Below are 17,057 nucleotides of genomic sequence, written 5' to 3' on the forward strand. Positions count from 1 at the left end.
GCCTCACCACACCGCCAACTTGCAAAATCCTTTCTTTCCCTTTAATATGGAGAGGGAGGGAGGGCAGGAAAGGGGCAGAGGGCAGGGGAAGGAAGCCTCCAGAGGGTTGCGTTGAGTGTGCAGAGCACGAGGGGCCAAGATGGAAACTGGCTCCCGTCTCCCACGTCCCTCCTTGGACCTGTGTCCGGGGCTGGGTCCTAAGCATTGTCAGTTCACAGCTTCCTGCCAGGGCCTAGACCTCCACTGAGCCTGGCTGCCTCAGGTGCCGCTGAAGGAGCTGGATGTTGTGTAGTAGCTTCTTCTGGTGGCCGGCGAGAGTGATGCCCAGGGCAGGCAGGTCTCTGGGGGGAAGCAGTGGATTAAAGCTGGGCCAGCAGCTCCAACATCCCAGGCTCCCCCGGCCCGTCTCTCCCTGCTTACTCCAGGCTGAGCTGAGCCACGTCACTGAAGGTGCAGAGACCAAACCTGGAGAAGTTGTCCTGATAGCACTCCAGTCCGATGGCCGAAAGCCAGGCCTGCGGTGAGTCCAGAGAAGGAAAGTCCAGGGCCACAGGGTTCAGAAGGGCCTGAGATGGTCTAAGGGGGGAGGGGCCGGCAGGTCAAAGTCCCCTCTTTCTTCTAGCCCCCCATTCCTCCGTTTTCTTTTTGGTTTGCATCTACCCTCCCTGGCTTTCCCAGGCTCCAGCCCTAAGCTCCAGACCTGTCCTGGGGGCTCCCGCCAGCCTGCAGAGTGTCTGGCTTGCGGATCATCTTGTCAAATGCAGCCACCAGCTGGTCAAAGTGAGGCCGCTGGATACGGTCCTTCTGCCAAGTGTCCAGCATAAGTAGATGTAGTCCAGGAGGACAGCCTGGAGGCGGGGGCAGCCGGAAGTCCTGCTCTATTGCATTTAGCACCTGGGAGTTGGAGGAAGAATATGGTGAGGGGAAGCTATTGCAAGTGGAAGGGAGTATATTGTTAGGTAAGAGGGTGGGCTGGGATCAGGGGGAGCAGGAGGTTACAGTGGAGAAAGAGCTTAAAAATACAGGAAACAGCCATGAGATCTTAGGGTGGGAATGGATTAGTGAATGGAGGTCTCAGAATGTGTGAGTCTATGAGGCTGGAGGGTTGGAGGGATCGCGAGTGGGGAATCACCAATGTCTAGGTCAAGAGCTCACCTCCTGGTCACTCATGTCCCAGTAGGGCCGTTCTCCATAACTCATCACTTCCCACATCACGATCCCAAAGCTCCAGACATCACTGGATGTTGTATGTTTTCCGTGGGCAATGACCTCTGGGGCTGCCCAGCGAAGCATACAACCTGGGCCCTGAGGGGTAGGGTCAAAAGTAACAATAGCGAGAATCCCAGCGATAGTCACATTTATTGAGCAACTACTTTGTGCTCAGACGTGAATCAAGGGTTTCACATCAAGCACCTCTCTGAATCCTCATAACAACCCTGTAGGGTAGATATTATCTCCAATATTAGATGCAGAAGCTGAGGCACAGGGAAATGTGAATGTGGGCAAAGTCAGAGCTTGGGGGACACGGTCAGGATTTGTACTCAGCTTCTCCGACTGGAGTCTATGGTCATTAGGGGAATTGCAGGAGATGGCTCTAGGTTTTGGGGGGTCTCCTGCCTTCCCCAGTTCCTGAAATCCTTCCATGTCCCCCTGGCTTCTATCCTGGATGGAGCACAGGTGAGCTCCAGTCCTTCAGACACAATGATATGCCATCTGAGGTCCCCACCCCAGGTTCCGGTTCACCTTCCAGCACCTGATGAAGGATGCAGAGCCCCTGGGGTTGTGTTCTCACCTGAGGGCTGTGGCCAAGACGGGCTACTTTGCACACCAGGTGGCTGTTCACCAGCACGCTGTGGGCAGAGAGCATGCGATGGACGAAGGTGAAGCTGGACAGGTACTGCATGGCAGCAGCCACTCCCCGCTGCATGGCCACCAGCTGCAGGCTGCTGAACTGGCCCTCCCGCTGCTGAGGGGCAGGAGTCAGAGGTCAGCAACAGGGTGGGGAACCTGGACGCATGTACAGCAGACATTAGCATGAAAGGGCGAGGGGATCTGGGACTCAGAAAATGGTCTGGGAATGAAGGCTGAAGACCACCGAGGGTGGGTGGGAGGGAGCGAAGATACAGGGCCATGCGTCTGGAATACCTGAGAAGCACGCTTTACCAGACCCCAGGGCCTCCTCCTTCCCCCGGGTGGGACTCACCCTGAGGAAGCTGTCCAGGGGGCCCAGCTCCATGAGCTCCGTCAGCACCATCAGGGGCCGGCTCTTGGTGACCACGCCCTCCAGCCGCAGGATATTGGGATGCTGGAACTGACCCAGCAATGCGGCCTGGCCTAGAAAGGTCATCTGTAGGCTCTCGGCACCTCCGGTCCACAGGGCCTGGATGGCCACAGCCTGCTCCCGCCGTCCCCGGGGCTGCAGCCGGCCCCTGCGCACTTCTCCAAAAGAGCCTGGGAGGACAGGTGTAGGCTGGGGGTGGGTGGTGGTCAAGGAAGGACCATGGGCTCACGGTATCCGGCCATGTTTACAAGGAATGCTGCTCAGCCCTCCCTTTGCCCCCACAATACCTGCCCCAATGACCTCCTCGATCTTGATATATGCAGGGTCTACCTCCCGGGCAAATTCTCGGATGGCCTGGCAGGGGTCCTCGTATGTGGATGGGTCGATGTAGTACTTCACCCCAAGCCCTGTAGGTGTATGGTGTGCGTTAAGAGGGTGTGGCACAAGGCTGGACTGCCCACACACCACAGGCATGCCCTCTTACTTGCAAAGACGGTGCCAAGGAGCTCCCCTCAACCTTGGGGGATCCCAGCCTTGCCTGGTGTGCTCTTGGCCCGAGCCCCCAGCTTTTGTCTGTGCACCCCCCCCACCCCAACCGCCTCACCTGGGCTGCTGTACTGTTGCAGTTGCTCTGTGTAGCCTGTCTGACGCCGCTTCCTGCGGGACAAACCAGTGTCCTGGAATGACACTCCCATTTCCTCTCACTTCTGCCCCCCACACAGGCTGCTGTCTAGCCAGGAGTCTGTGCAGTGAGGGATATCAGGCTGGGTCCCTCCTTCCCACCCCCACATGGGCCCGGGGAAGGGGCTGGGTGGTGGAGGTTTCTCCAGCAGCCTTGGAGCTGCCAGGACTGGAGGTCATGAGACAGAGTGACGGGAGGGGGCATGGCGGGAAGGGGCTCACCTCTGGAAGACAATAGCTAGGACGGTGATGGCCGCCAGCAGGAGGAAGGCCAAGGCCCCCAGGATGGACCCAATCACCAAGGAGAGGCGCTCCGGAAGCTGGGCAGACAGCTCACCTGAGGAACCAGCCACCCAGGATCACAGGAGGGCAAGGCCTTGCATGAGCACCCTCCCACCCATCCACAGAGCCGACAGTCAGTGCTCAGCTACTCGGTCTCTCCGCAGAGTCTGTACTCTGGAGGGTTCTGGGAGAGGGTGCAAGGCCTGGAAGGCCCCTGGGCCTCTCCTCACGACTCCAGTGTCTCCCGGTCCATCCAGGCTTCCTCTCACCTTGAGGCAGCGTCTGGAAGTAGACCTTGCCCCCGTAAGGGCCGTGGCCTGAAGCGGTCCTTGCCCGCACCTGGAAACCATAGATGTGGCCAGGGCTTAGCTGCGTCACAGTTGCCGTGTTGGTCTCGCTGGTCAGGGTGAAGGAGTGGGATTCGTCTTCTGCCTGGGGGTGACAGCCACTCACTCCCTGCCAGCAGGTCCCAGCCCTTCACCCCTGCTCCTACCCCCGACTGCTTCCGGGACCTCCCACCTTGTGCAGGCCTACTGGGCACCTCTCCTGATCCCACCACCTGTAGCCTCACTATACAGCACTGCAAGCTCCCCGCAGCCCGGCTGGGCTGTCCCATCCCCCCACCTGGTCATAGTAGCGCAGCTGATAGTCCAGGATATTCCCGTTGGTCTGGTCTGGCTGCGGCCAGGACACCGTGATGCTGTTGGGTGCCCGGCTTACCTGGTGCACCGCGGGGACTGCAGAGGGAACTGAAGTTGGGGGTTAGTAGGGGGTTTCCGGGGACCAGGAGGCAGGAGAGGGGGAGGGGCCCTAAGGAGGCGAGGTAAGGCCTCAGGCGGAGGAAAAGGCTCACCCGCGTGGCTGGTGCTGACATTAATGGCTGCAGCCTGGGGAGGGTCGGGGCTGAGCTCTGACACCCCGTTGACAGCCTGCACCTCCAAGATGTAGGGTACGTGTGCCCGAAGTCCCCCGACTAACACTCGGCTCTCCGTCAGGCCCCTCTGGCGGGGGTCGAAGTGCACCTCATCCCTGCAGCGGCGGCAAGCGCCCCCGCTCCGGGGCTCCTGGGGGCTTCCACACTCCTTGCACACGACGTTGAAGAGCAGGTCCCCTCGGCCCCCCAGCTCCTGGGGCAGGCGCCAGTGCAGCATGAGTGCTGAGCCTTGCACCTCGAACCAAAGCTCCCGGGGAGCCGAAGGAGGGCCTGGGGAGGCGGGCGGGTGCGAGGAGAAACGGCCACGAACAAGGGAGTTAATAGAGTAGGAGTGATTGCGGAAGGGAGGGGACAGAAAGAAAGGGGTGGAGCCAGGAAGCCGAGGAGACGAGGCGCGAGGCAGGTGAGGCAGGGACGGATGGGGGAGGACGCCAAGAACTCAAGGCCCCACTCCCAGCCTTGTTTCTACCTCTGGGGCAGGTGGGGGACTCACCAGTGCAGGGGGCCTCTGGGGGGTCGGAACTGGCCCGGTAGAAGCCCCCAAGGCAGGGGCACATGGGGGCCGCAGGGTAGGAGGCGTGGCTGCGGGCAGGGCACGGTGAGCAGGGGGCATTCCCAGACAAGGCCTTGTAGGAACCCTCAGGGCAAGCTGAGGAACAGAGTGGAGGCTTGGCTCACTCCCCCCACCCTCCCCTGAGCCCCACACAACTCACAAAGGGTGAGTTCCTCATTTCTTCCCGGGATGCAATCCTCACCTGTCTCTTCCCTCTTCCCCTCCCTCGGGCAGAGATTAGTCTGCCATTTCACTGGGGGTGGAATTGCATTTCCACTGATGGAAAAAGTGAGGTGGGCGGGGGCTACGGGCAGGTCAAGCACCAGATGTAGGTGTCTGTAGGCTTGATTGCATAACCTCCCTCTGCAGAATCTGTCTCCTTAGCCCAAAGCCAGACCCAGTGCCTTCTGCCTGCCTCCCAGTCTCACCTGCCCTGGGACGACCCCCACCCCAAAGACAGGGCAAGTGCGGACAAAGGACCGAATCCCAAGATCACCCAGGAGTTCAACTCCTTTTGATGCCCTTCACTTCTCATGCCTGCAGCAGCCCTAAGAGCGTCAGCGATGGCTGTGGAAGTCTGCAGAAGGTTTTAGAAATTTCAGATGAGTGGATGAGAGCAACTTTGTGTGCTTTAGGAAATCAATCTGGAAAGAACGGGAGTCCATTCCTAAAAGAGCTTATTCCTGACCTTTTGGGGATAAAACTGAAGCTTGGGGTGTGCAGGAAAGGAGCCCTAAGGTCGAGGCAGGTGGGCAGATCCAGACCAAGAGCAAGGAGATGGGCTCTCACCTTGGCAGGCCTTGTCTCCACGCGCAGGCTGGTGCCCGGGCTGGCAGCGGCAGCCCCCAACGGCTACCATCCACTTGCCCTCCCCGTTGCAGTGCAGCCTGGGGGAGCTGCTCCCTGCCTGGCCCCCACCTCCATCGTCCTCTGGCTCTGCATGAGCCACACAGGTGCCCACGGCTGCCACCAGGGAGGCACCCCCGGCGCCACTGGCCTGTGTCTCAGGGAAGGAGGCGAAAGTGCGGAGCACAGAGGGGCAGGCGTGGGAGAAGAGCTTGACGGCCACAAGAGCCAAACAGGCCCCAGTATCCTGGAAGGCCACATAGAAGCCCCGCTGGGTCAGGGGGCCAAAGCTTCGCTCTTTGACGTTCAGCTGCAGCCCAGCCCGAGGCCCAGGCCCCCCATGGGGCCCCACGGCCCAGGCCGAGGTGGCAGGGAAGCTCTCATCTGCTGCAATGGTGTCCACCTTGGTCCAGTGTTTGAGATGCCAGGCTGAAAGGCTGTCGGGGCTGTCGGGCTCCTCGGCTTGCCGGTAGTAAAGCGTGAAGGTCTCCCGGCAGGTGCCCCCTGCCACACCCAGGCTGGAGCATGCCCGCACGGAGAAGTGGAGGCGGATGTGTGCCCTCTGGGCACCTCGCCGCTCCACAAAGTGTGTCTGCAGCCAGTTGTCCTGCCCGGTGCCTGGTGGGGCCCCTGCCACGTGGCAGGCCTCAAAGGTCCGCGTCAGGCGTCTCTGGTCGTCCAGAACGCTCACTTCATCCCACTGCAGGGAGGGCAGGGCCAGGAGACTATGTTAGCTGCTCAGGGCTTGGAGGGTGCAGGAAGTTGGGGGGGAGGCATATCTCTTCCACTGAGATTTAAAATTAATGACGTGCAGAGCAGGGTGAGGATACCCCCCAAAATCCTGTTCCTCTGGAGGAAAGGAGTGTTATTCCATTAGTCCCTACCCAGGGTTTCCTTCCTGAATTCTACAGTCTAGGGAGCAGGGTGAGGGAGGGGCGATGGGTTCAGAAATGCAAGAGTGCACTCACCCCACCTGGTGGGTAGGTGAGCCAGCCAATCTCAGATGTCTCTCCAGTGGTGTCCAGCAATACCTCTGCCCAGAGATAAGAAGGGGCATGAAATGGCCAAGGCGCCCGCCAGGTCTGCTAGCCCCCACCCCGTTCCCATGAAGAAGAAAGAATTTCCCTCCCTGGTCTATGTAATTCACCAGCAGGAGCACGGCTGTCCATGGAGAGCCTTTCTCTGAAACCGTCCCCACTCCTTTTCCCCTTTTGATGTCTTCACTCTTCTGCCTTTTCTGAATCGTTCCCATTTCCCACCCATGTTGAGTCTCTACTGGCAGGTGGTGGTTCTCTGGTGCCCTCTCCCTCTTACCTTCCAGTGCCAGAACGGACGACACCAGGATGAATACCCAGAGACTCCACACCATGCCCACTACTCCGCTCCCTGACCGGGCAGCACCCTCAGCAGCCATGGGGCATCTTCAGGGCTCCCACCATTGCTCTGGCCACCACCCTGCTCCCAGGCAGGGCGGCTGCTTCACAAGATTGGGGCCTGCACCAAGCTTGCTTCCTAGGGAGACACAGGACCAGAAGTTGCTGGTGGAAGGTAAATGCATTGCTTCATAGATGGCCCAGGCTCCAAAACCTGACCCTGTGCCTCCTGTTATAGCTCGCAAACGGTCTCAGCACCAACTGTGGGGTGACAGCCAAGAGGGCCCTGACTCTCTCCTGGCCTGTGCCAAGTCCACCATCTTGGAGGGCCATGTGCAGGGTTGCTCCCTCCCTGCATTTGTTCCTCATGACCCTTTCTCTAGAGCACAGGGCAGTTAGTTCTGGGCCAGTCTTACCCTTTTCTTCTGGAAGGAGCTATTCTAATTCTTTCTCTTTATTTACTCACTTCTTTTCCTCCTACAGCCACCTGTATTGAAAACCGGGAGCTTCTTCTCATTAAAAGCAAGTGGGTTAAAAGCTACTCCTTCCCCGGGGACACATGATCCCCCCTCTCCCCAACACCCCTGGACACTCTAGACATTTCAGAGAGGCAGTGAAGCAAGAGGGGCTGCAGAAGGAGAGCTGTGGGTTATGACGAAAGGGTGGGTGCAAGAACAGATGCAAAGAACATAGGTGTAAAGATTCCATCTGAGGAAGAGTCAGTATTGAGAAGGGACAGAGCTATGTAGGTCTGGCATACCTACATTTCAGGAACAAAGGTCCTCGCTCCACAAGGGGCACATTTTTTTTCCTGGGGCTTACAGAAAAATAAATGTATGTCTTAAATAGATGCAAAGATGCTTCTCGATTGCTCACCAGGAAAGGAAGTCATGTTGCAACAAACAGTGACATGCTATTTTGTCCTATGAGATTAATAATGCAGTGGGTTAGAGAAGGTGTGGAAACATAGGCTCTCTTACATTCACTGTGCTTACAAGTTCAAATTGGTACATCTTTTTGGAAGGACAACTGGTGATGTCTGTCTAGCAGCTTCACTTCTAAGAATATGTCCTTTGGGTACCGTGTACTTGGATCTGTTTGCACAGATGTTCAAACAAGGATATTCACTGTAAAATTATTTGTAAAGGAAAAGACTGTAAAGTAACTATTCATCGTTAGGAAGATAGTTTATAGGGCTGTAGAGTACAGCATAGGGACAATAGTCAATAATATTATAATAACTATGTATGGTGTCAGATGGGTACTGAACTTATGGGGGCTTCACTTCGTAAGGTATATAAATGTCTAACCACGATGTTGTACACCTGGAACTAATATGATATTGTATGTCAAGTATAATTGAAAAATATTTTTAAATTATAAAAAAAAATTTTAGTCCTATTCCTTTTGAAGGCACAACCATCAAAAGGAATAGGGCTACTGTTTATGCACTGAAAATAATTTCCGAATGAAAGTCCAGTGCAGAACAGTGTAAGGCATGTTCCTGATTGGTTATTTAAGGACACACATATCCATACTCATGTGTGGGTCATTATGATGGGTAGATAAAACCTGGGAAAAAGGTGAAGGGACAGGACGGGAGCTGGTGCAAAGAAGGTTCACTGTCAGTGTAGTCCCTTTAATTTTTGTATTTTAAAAATCTTGGATATATAATTGAGACCTCTGAAAAATTGCTTTGAATCTGTAGATAATTAACTGTTTAGTAAAATGAATCGAAATGGTATTCATGCTCCCAAAATGATTTCTCCAACTATGTAATAAGCTATCCTTTTATATAAAATGCCCCCGAGCCTTTAAAAGTAAGTAAAGCCTGCAGGCTACAAGCACATGACTGGGAGGCATGGCTACCTCACGGTCACAGGGACAACAAACAGGCTCAGTCCTCCTTTTGCTCCTTGGTCTAGAGATTAGTGGTGACCTATCTCTTTCCTGGTGACTGAGCCTCAAAAGTCCGTTGCGTGGTCAAGAGCAGGAGATCGCATTTATTTCTGTTGGGAAGAAAACAAGCGGCATGTTGCTCAAAAGGCACAGGACTGAGAGTAAAAGAGAAAGGAAAAAAAGAAAGAAAGCCAGTTGAAAGTTGGAACCCTTTTCCTTCTGGATACAGTTGAAAACGACACATTTCACAGTGAAGCTAAAATCAACCTATTAAACTATATTTAACTTTGATGAATATGAAAATCATGATTTGATTTCTACTAATCTATTTTTTTCCTGGTAATGCTGGCTATACTGTAAGATGAAGCCTTCAGTGTTATCTCCACGTGATTACCACGAAAAGATACCGTTTCTACATCTGTATGGGCTGACGTGAGGTGGGTCTCTGCCTACTAGCCACTGACATTTACCTTTCATGCTTCTAGAACCCTATTTGGGAAACAGAGAGTTCAACTTAGGGCATATGGAGGCAGGAAAAAAACATTTCCAAATCATCACATGGTACCCCTTAAACTCACACAATGTGATATGTCAACTATATCTCAATAAAGCTGGGGGGGTGGGGATAAAGCATTTCCATAGGGCAAATCATTCCTAAGAAACATAGGTTCTTTGCTAATACTGTCCCAAATGCTACTAGAATGATTCACAGATTAAATACATGCTTCCAAGAGACACAGGGAGATCATGAAGTGAAAAGCACGGCCCCATCACCAAGGACTGTTTAATAAATATCCCGAGGTAATTCACATTGTAGGTGCACCCCCAAAGTCTCAATGGCTTAACTTAGAGACATGCCTGATACACCAAAGCTGACCAGATTCTGTCCAGAGCTAGAGTCTTTAGGAGCGTGCTTTCAAGAACTGAAAATGCCAGCACAAAGTCTTGAAACAATGAAGACTATTATACCATTGGCCCAGCAGATATTCTTTAAAATAGCCTCTTTCAGTCAAAGCATGGATGGATTCCGGAATCTGTACAAAGGAGAAACTATTAAGCGTTGTGTTTTCCTAAAGTGACAACTAGACAAATGATCATGGAGAAGGAATAATAAACATTTTAGATACCTGTCAATGAATTGTTGGAAGGGCAGCAAAATATGAGAGAGAAGATGCACTGCAGATCATATCAGCGGTGCAGTAATGGAACATTCTAGAAGATGAGGATTGGCAAAGCATTAGCTTTGATGACCCACAATACAAGTAGCACCGTGGCTTGTGGCTGTTATAGGGCGTGCATGCATAGCTTTAGCAGGCATCTCAATGACAACATGAAGCTGGCCTCTCTCCAGAAGTTCCAGAAAAGAGCAATTATGAAGTTAAAGCCACTCGGCTTCTGTTGTCAAGAGGAATCAGAAAGAAAAGAATAAAATGGAGACATTGCCTGTGGATTGCCACTTTAGCAATTTTCAAAAATTTTACTAAGAACAAAGATATTCATTAAAAAGAAATGGTTGAAGACCATAAAGTACCCAGAAATGTATGTTTGCTGTTTGATGAGGACATATTTTAGATTCGGATCCAGAAGACTGAAGGTTATAAACAGGTTTCTTCAGAAAAAAATTGTGGCTGAGTAAGAGGAGGCAGTTAGGTCCATTCTCACTCATCAAATGAACCAGATACATTCAAATCTTTTTGTCATAGAAAGAATCTGAGTGTATCTCTACGGCTAAAATAAAAATATGGAAAGAAGAAACTTTATTAAGCTATGAAAGAAATTTCTGTCAACTAATTCCTACCACTGCAGATTCTTTTGAAATGAGTTTCAAAGGCAGAAATATAAGTGACAAGAACAGAGCTACTCCACACACATGTCTGAAACACTAAACAAGCAGGACTTAGAACTTATTTTCAAAGATGCCTTCAGTGGCTGAGGACTAGGGACATCTTCCGGCATTTGGTCCAGGAGTGCACTCTGGGAGTAGCCAAACCCATCCCTACGTCCACATCCACATCGAGGGAGAAAGGCCTCTGCAAAGCAGGGTCCCTTGCTCTTCCTTGTGGCCTGCTTGAGATTCCTCTATCTTTTCCAACTCGTGAAAGGAATTGGCAAGTGTTTAGAAATCCTCCAACCCATGAAAGAGCAGAAAACTTAATCAGGAAAACTGTCAAATTTCAGATGTGTACATGCTTTTAAAATATAAAACACCAGAAGCAGCAGAAATGTGGATGTAAAAGGATAGCTCAGAAAATGAGACTGATTAGACAAACTTTCCTACGACAAAAATTGCATTCTATGACTTCCCTTTTTTTTTCTCTGCTCCTTTTCTGGATGTATCATTTTGTATCTTCTTTATACAGTTGAGACACTTACATCTACAAGCCTGTTACATTTCTTTGGTTTACAAAAATATGACAGTTTCTTAGGCATCAAGATTGTATTTTGTTTTCAGAAACTGGCAAAGATTAAAGATGTGTGGAATCGCAGCTTACAAATCACAGCTTATGAGTTTAGTTACCTATAAAAATGCAAGATTTAAAAATAAGTAAATCTGTAAGAATTTCAAAAGTTCACTGTGCTCAAATCGAAATGCTAAATATGATCATTTTTATGAACAAACCAAGCTGACGTAATATAGTTTATGAACCACAATCCACAGAGTGAATTTCTAAAAAGTAAATAATATAAGCCAAATAAGCTTGGAAGGAAGTATAGCAGAAATATCTCAGGCCATTAAAATTGGTTACTATAAGAGATAGAAATGCAGGAATGAGGAGCAAGGTATTAACTTTGTCTTACACATATTTAAATTGTTTTTCTTGTTACAGTGAGCATATCTTATTTTTTATAATTACTAATCTTTACAAGCTTTTAAAATTACTCATCTTTAAAAATAGAAACAAAAAAATGGAAATATTTATAAAACTTCGACTAGTATAGCATGTATTCAAAATATCTAGAAATTTTCATTTATAAGAAGAAAGCAGAGATGGAGAGGTAGTAGTTGATGGAAATCAAATGAGCAAAATATTGTCAACCATAAATGCAAAATAACTTTTATCCCTGGATTTTCTTTAAGCTTCTCTCCTAAGAAGTTCAAGTTGTCTCACTGATAACATCATGTTTCTTTTACAGGATGTCAAGCACAGAAGTGTGACTTCAAAGGGAAAGAGGAGACCAGAGGGGACTGGACACCCGGAACACACACAGGAGGGGCAGTGCTGCAAACTGAGCCCAGACAGGAACATTCAATGAGGCAAAGTAGGTGGTGGGGGACAAGGGGCGCGGGAAGGTCCCAAGGGCAAAGGGGCTGATGGTTTTATGTCTGGTGTGGTTGCTGAGCTGGTCCTCACACCTGTTAGCCACAGGATCAGTGTGGGAGGGGTCAGGACCACAGGCCCTGCCCTCTGTCCTGTTCTGCAGCTGTTAAACGCCCAGGAAATTCCAGTATAATCCTTGCTCAGCTTAATGCTGCAGCCTCTCCCCTTTAATCTTCACCTTGGACATGGTCTCAGAAGCTGTCTCCTGGAGCTCTGGCCTCCTGCCTTGAAAAAGATCCCACTGGCCTTTACAGGGGCATCCAGAGCAGACAGTGAGGAGGTGGCTGTCCTCTGGCGCTTTAGCTCCTTTGCCTGGCTGGAGACGATAATTTGTGGATTACCTTGTAGAAGACACTCCTGTATCCCGTGAGGCCTCCAGCCCCTGAGAATGTATCCCGGAGTACACAGATGCTATCAAATGTGCCTCCCTCCCACTGTAGAACTGGGGGAGGCTCTTAAGATACAGGCAGCGTCTGGGTTTAGCCCGACCGCCACTTAGAATGAGCCATTCTGGCTGTGCACTGACTGGGGACATGCGTGGCTCTGGAAAAGAGCATAAGGGAGGGTGTTGGGGCAGTCGGTACATGTGCACAAAGGATGAGTAAGTGGAAGATGGTGGAAGACAGCCCATGAGTGCCAGGACCATACCTGGGAGAGCAAGTATGAGAGTGTGAGGGAGTGTATATGAGGTGAGATGGGTGTGGAGCAGGACGGTGGATGCTGGGAGGTGTGTGTGCAAACATGCACCTCTGTGCAGAACACAAATGGTCCTCAGACACCCATGAGCCCTCACCCTGGGTCTGTCCGACTCCACCCCTGGTCTGCCTGTGAACTGCTTTCTACCCTACAAATTGCTTCTGCAGAAACACCTGGGCTGGGAGGGGGAGGTAAGCAGGGAAGTCAAGGAAGGCTGCAAAAGCCCCCAAACCCCGCCACCCCCACCCACTCAGTGAGGAGTGCTGTGTGGACAGGGCCCAGGGCCTAGCTCAGGAGATGGTGATGAGCTCGGGGAGAGCAGCTGGCCTGGGGGAGGAATGGTCCTGCCCTTCCCATTCTCAGCCCATCACTGCCTGTTGTTCCCCAGCATCCTGGTGACACAGCCATCTTCTTGCATCCTGAATGAACCAATAGACTTCAAAGGAGTCCTCCTCCCTAGGCCACTAGGTAGGTACAGAGAAGCCCCCACCCTAATCTTCCTGGGACAAAAAGGGCCATTGCCCTGAAGGAGCCCAGTGGCCCCTCTGAACAGTACTCAGTGTGTCTCAATCCCCCAGTGCCCCATTACTTGGACAGTTTCCCTGCAGTGCCCACAGTCCCACGGCCCCTTTCCCACTGAACGGGCTTCTCCCCTTCCAGAGCCTGAGTCAAGTTCCCCTGGCGATGGAGGACCTGGCCCAGGTTAACTGATTGGGAACAGGCCCAGCCTCTTCTCCCCACGGGCACTGCCAGGGACATTACAACATCGGCAATGCTGGGCTCTCGCCAGCTCCCCCAGGGAAGGGAGGAGAGAGGGTACCAGACAGCCAAGATTGGTGGGTGGGGGTGTGGGGCCGCCAGGGCCAAGCTCCCAGACGGAACGAGAGGGGGCGGGGCTGGGGCAGCAGCAAGCAGTAGACTTTGGTGCAACTTGGGGAGCACGAACCAAGCCTTCCCGCCACCCCCAGGCTTACCTGTGGTGATGGGGGTGGGGAGCAGGAGAGCTGTGGAAGCTGGGGGCAGGGGTGGGATTAACCTCCTTGCTTCCCCAGCTCCACCAAAATTGGAGAGATGCTACTGGCGGGGTGGGCAACCCTCTTCAGAAGGCTGGGAGCCTGGCCTCGGCAAGGGACCCCTATAGCAGGACCGCCGAGGGGTGTCTCTGCAAACAGTGGGGATCCAAGCAGCAAGTGTAATGGGGGTGTCAAGGAGGCTGCTCGGAGGGGACGGCGGAGCCAGGAGGGCCAGGTCCACACCCCTCACGAACCCCGCTCTCGCCCTGGAGGGGTACTCGGCACTACCCCAGAATGCCCCCTAGGATCTGCAGAGGCCCTGTCTGGAGGGCCCCACGACTTTTGCAAACCTTAATCCCTCTGTCCCCAGGCACACCGCCCCCCCACTCTCCAACACGCCTGCAACCCCAGGGCTCCCCTTACCGTCGGCCACAGGTTCGCAGGTCTGCGCCCCCCGAGGCCCCGCAATCGCCCGGCGCCGCCCACGTCTCTGCTCGGGTGCGGTGACCCAGCTCCCCGCTGCCCAGGTCCTCCCGCGCCACGAGTCTCTGGGGCTCCCGGGCGGTGGCTGGCGGCCGGAGCTGCTCTGGAGGCGGGGCGCCGGAGATAGTCCGGGGACCGCGTCGCGCTCTCCGTCGCCGCGCTGGGTCGCGGATCCCGCCGCCCGCGGCTCTGCTCCGGAGCGGCTGCTGGAGCGATCGCAGCCCGGCCCGCCCCTCCGCGTCCCTCCCAGCCCGGCCCGCCCCTCTCCGGCCCCCGCGGCCGCCCTCGCTCTCCCCTCTTCCGGGGAACCGAGCCCGCCTTCCCGGCCCAGACGGCGAGAGCGCGGGGAGAGTGAGGTGGCGGCGCGGGGCGGAGGGACGTGGGCACGGAGGGTGGCACGCGCGAGGGGCCTGGAGAAGGCGGGGATCCGAGCGCCTGGGAGATGCGTTTAAAACCCCTGGGATGAGCGCGGGCTCAGGACCCCGGGAGAGCAAGAGGTGCCCAGAGCGGGGCGGGGCAGGACAGCAGCCGGCCCAGACACCGCGCCCTCTCCCCTCCTTGCTTTTCGGCTTCAACTCTAGGAACTAAACCCACTGTTTTAGTTACTCTGGTTTGAACTCAGGTGGGCGTGAGCTGAGAAAAAAAAGGAAAAGCAGGGGGTGGAGAGAAAGACAAACTGAGAAATCGCGCAGGGTACTGGGATGGTGGGGGTGCAGAGGCAGCAAAGAAGGGGGCGTCTGGGGATGAAAGTGTCTCTGATCTAGCGTTCAACTCTTCTCCCTGTTCGTGACCTTGGATCTTTGTCATCGTTGGGGTTTCAGACTCCACCCTCCCCAAAGGGCAGGGAAGCCTGGGTACCCACTAGGAGGGGAAGTCCTGAGGTCGGTGCCCGGATTTGCATGGCCCGGGCAAGTCGCTGCACCTCTGCGTGCCGCCTTTCTGGCCTGCTCCCCAGAGAGAACCGCCCCCACAGGAATTAGAGGCGGTGGAAGGGACTCAGCGGGTGCCTGGAAGGAAGGATTGAGGAACGACGGGGGCGTAGCGAGGCAAGATGTTTCCGCCCACCCCTAGTCTCTGCTCAAAGCCGGGGCAGGATTGGGGGTCTATTGTTCGCGTCCTACTGCGCTCAGCTGGAGCGTTCCCACGAGGTGTTGCTACCACCTGCTGGTTCTTTCTGGGAACACAGCCACCTGGTGGAATTCCCTCTGGCCTTTTCTTCACACTCCCCATATCACCCTGGCCCATCTTACTCTCCAAAGTCCTTCATTTAGTCAAGACACGTTTATTAAAGGACTAGCTGCAAATGGGCTGATCCATACTGGTACTTAGGGAGCCTTCGGAAACCGAGGAAAATTGTGAAAGAGATCTGTGAGCCAACAAACACGATAAACAAAACAATGAAACTCATTAGGAGGCACCTGGGAGAAACAAACAGGCGTTAATGAATTGGCTGAATGAGTGATAGAGGGGAAGATAAAGGCGGCTGAACAAGTCCACACTTGGCAAGGAGGCTGTTCGCTCCCAATATCTGGAGTTAATTAATAAACCTAATGATGTTGGATGATTCTGCCTTTGGACATCTTAATAAGTCCATTTGCACTGGTGAGTCTAATGATACTTTGTTTCTTTTATTTGCTCTGAGACTCAGTGGTAGAGAATTGGCTTCATTTCCAAATCAGTTATCTCCAAGGCTTTCACAGACTTTTGTGAAACCTGAATTTACATTACATACGGTATTATATAACTTGTGGTCCTAGATGTATTAGCAATAGGATGATTGCCAGAAAGCTATGGGTATATTGAGACTATTTTTAAAGCATATATAATTTATGTTAAAAAATTAAAGTATCGACCAAACCAAAACATAGAAGTTATTAATACTTTATAAAATCCAGAAATTCCAGTAGTGATTTGCAACACATCATGTATTGACATGATAGTAAAAATATCTCTACTCCTTTCTAATGTCTGACATATCTCATTGTTTGCACTACCTATTACATGCCTATAATATGATATTAAGTTTTTGTTATTAGAGACTTATGTAATTAGTTATTTTTCTTTGGTTAATAAAATTTGAGAGGCATCCAGCCCTCAAAGAAAGCTGCATTGTCCTCTGGAGGGAAAGAGGTTTAAACTTGTGATTATAATTGGCTCTGTATCATAATTTCTTACGCATTATCAAACTGAATTTTAAAGGTAGGTGGATAGCACAGAATGCATTGTGATGTTATGCTTCCTGCCATCTGCAGCTGTTAAAAAGCAAAGGAATGAATTCCTTTTGAAAGTGGAACATAAATCTTCATTATAATCAGTGCCTGGCACGTATTAGGCATTTAGAGGTGGTTTAGAGTAAGTGAATAAAAATAATAGTATTTAAACTTGTTCTGTGCTGAAGGACAGGACTTAATAAAGTTTGTGGTCCACGAAATTCATTGTCTTGGGACACACCCACCTATAATGTAAATTTGGAACCAAAAGAGGCTCCCTAGTGGAAAACTCCAGGTGCTTTGGGATGGCTCTGATTGGCTCTTCTCCTCCTCATCTTTATTTTGTTTTCGTTTTTTCCTGTTTTTTGCCTCTTTCTTGGGCTTTTCTCTCTTCAGCATCAGTCACTCCCCAAGGATACACCATGTCTTCTTCCGTATTTCCCTTTAGAACAGCTAATGCAAGCTGATGTTATTATAAACAAGAAA

General features: G+C 52.3%; 1 protein-coding gene and 1 long non-coding RNA gene across 7 annotated transcripts in view; one reads left to right on the top strand and one right to left on the bottom strand.

Moving 5' to 3' along the window:
• Window positions 1-15: 15 nt before the first annotated feature.
• Window positions 16-14,595, bottom strand: EPHB6 (EPH receptor B6). Of its 4 annotated transcripts, none has more exons than XM_019715366.2 (17): window positions 14,302-14,595; window positions 6,892-7,089; window positions 6,546-6,610; window positions 5,521-6,277; window positions 4,672-4,827; window positions 4,098-4,448; window positions 3,869-3,993; window positions 3,514-3,676; window positions 3,185-3,299; window positions 2,886-2,938; window positions 2,569-2,688; window positions 2,204-2,451; window positions 1,793-1,966; window positions 1,156-1,305; window positions 701-894; window positions 421-576; window positions 16-341 (listed from the first exon to the last, which is right to left on the bottom strand). In XM_019715366.2, the coding sequence occupies exons 2-17, from the start codon at window positions 6,989-6,991 to the stop codon at window positions 233-235; spliced, it is 3,036 nt and encodes a 1,011-aa protein (XP_019570925.2). In that variant the 5' UTR covers window positions 6,992-7,089; window positions 14,302-14,595; the 3' UTR covers window positions 16-232. The 4 variants fall into 4 exon arrangements, with proteins under 4 accessions (XP_019570925.2, XP_074171358.1, XP_019570926.2 ...); XM_074315257.1 differs by having other exon boundaries at window positions 3,869-3,981; window positions 14,302-14,581; XM_019715367.2 differs by having other exon boundaries at window positions 1,793-1,963; window positions 14,302-14,581.
• The window catches only part of LOC141567572 (uncharacterized), a 191,047-nt gene continuing 187,256 nt past the window's right edge, over window positions 13,267-17,057 (top strand). For 2 of the 3 annotated variants that reach the window (XR_012490333.1, XR_012490335.1), the window contains exon 1: window positions 13,267-13,333. This is a non-coding gene — a long non-coding RNA (uncharacterized LOC141567572). Of the gene's footprint in view, window positions 13,334-14,788; window positions 15,964-17,057 lie in introns of those variants that run through there. The other variant, XR_012490334.1, reaches the window with a different exon arrangement.

The sequence above is a fragment of the Rhinolophus sinicus genome, linkage group LG11 (genome assembly GCF_036562045.2).
Source record: "Rhinolophus sinicus isolate RSC01 linkage group LG11, ASM3656204v1, whole genome shotgun sequence".
NCBI classification, from domain to species: Eukaryota; Metazoa; Chordata; class Mammalia; order Chiroptera; family Rhinolophidae; genus Rhinolophus; species Rhinolophus sinicus.

Coding starts and splice junctions, on each gene's coding strand:
- EPHB6 (XM_019715366.2), bottom strand. CDS start 6,991: ATGGCTGCTGAGGGTGCTGCCCGGTCAGGGAGCGGAGTAGTGGGCATG. Junction 2,689..2,885: donor GCAACAGTACAGCAGCCCAG/GTGAGGCGGTTG, acceptor ATACACCTACAG/GGCTTGGGGTGAAGTACTAC. Junction 577..700: donor GGCGGGAGCCCCCAGGACAG/GTCTGGAGCTTA, acceptor CTCCCCCCTTAG/ACCATCTCAGGCCCTTCTGA.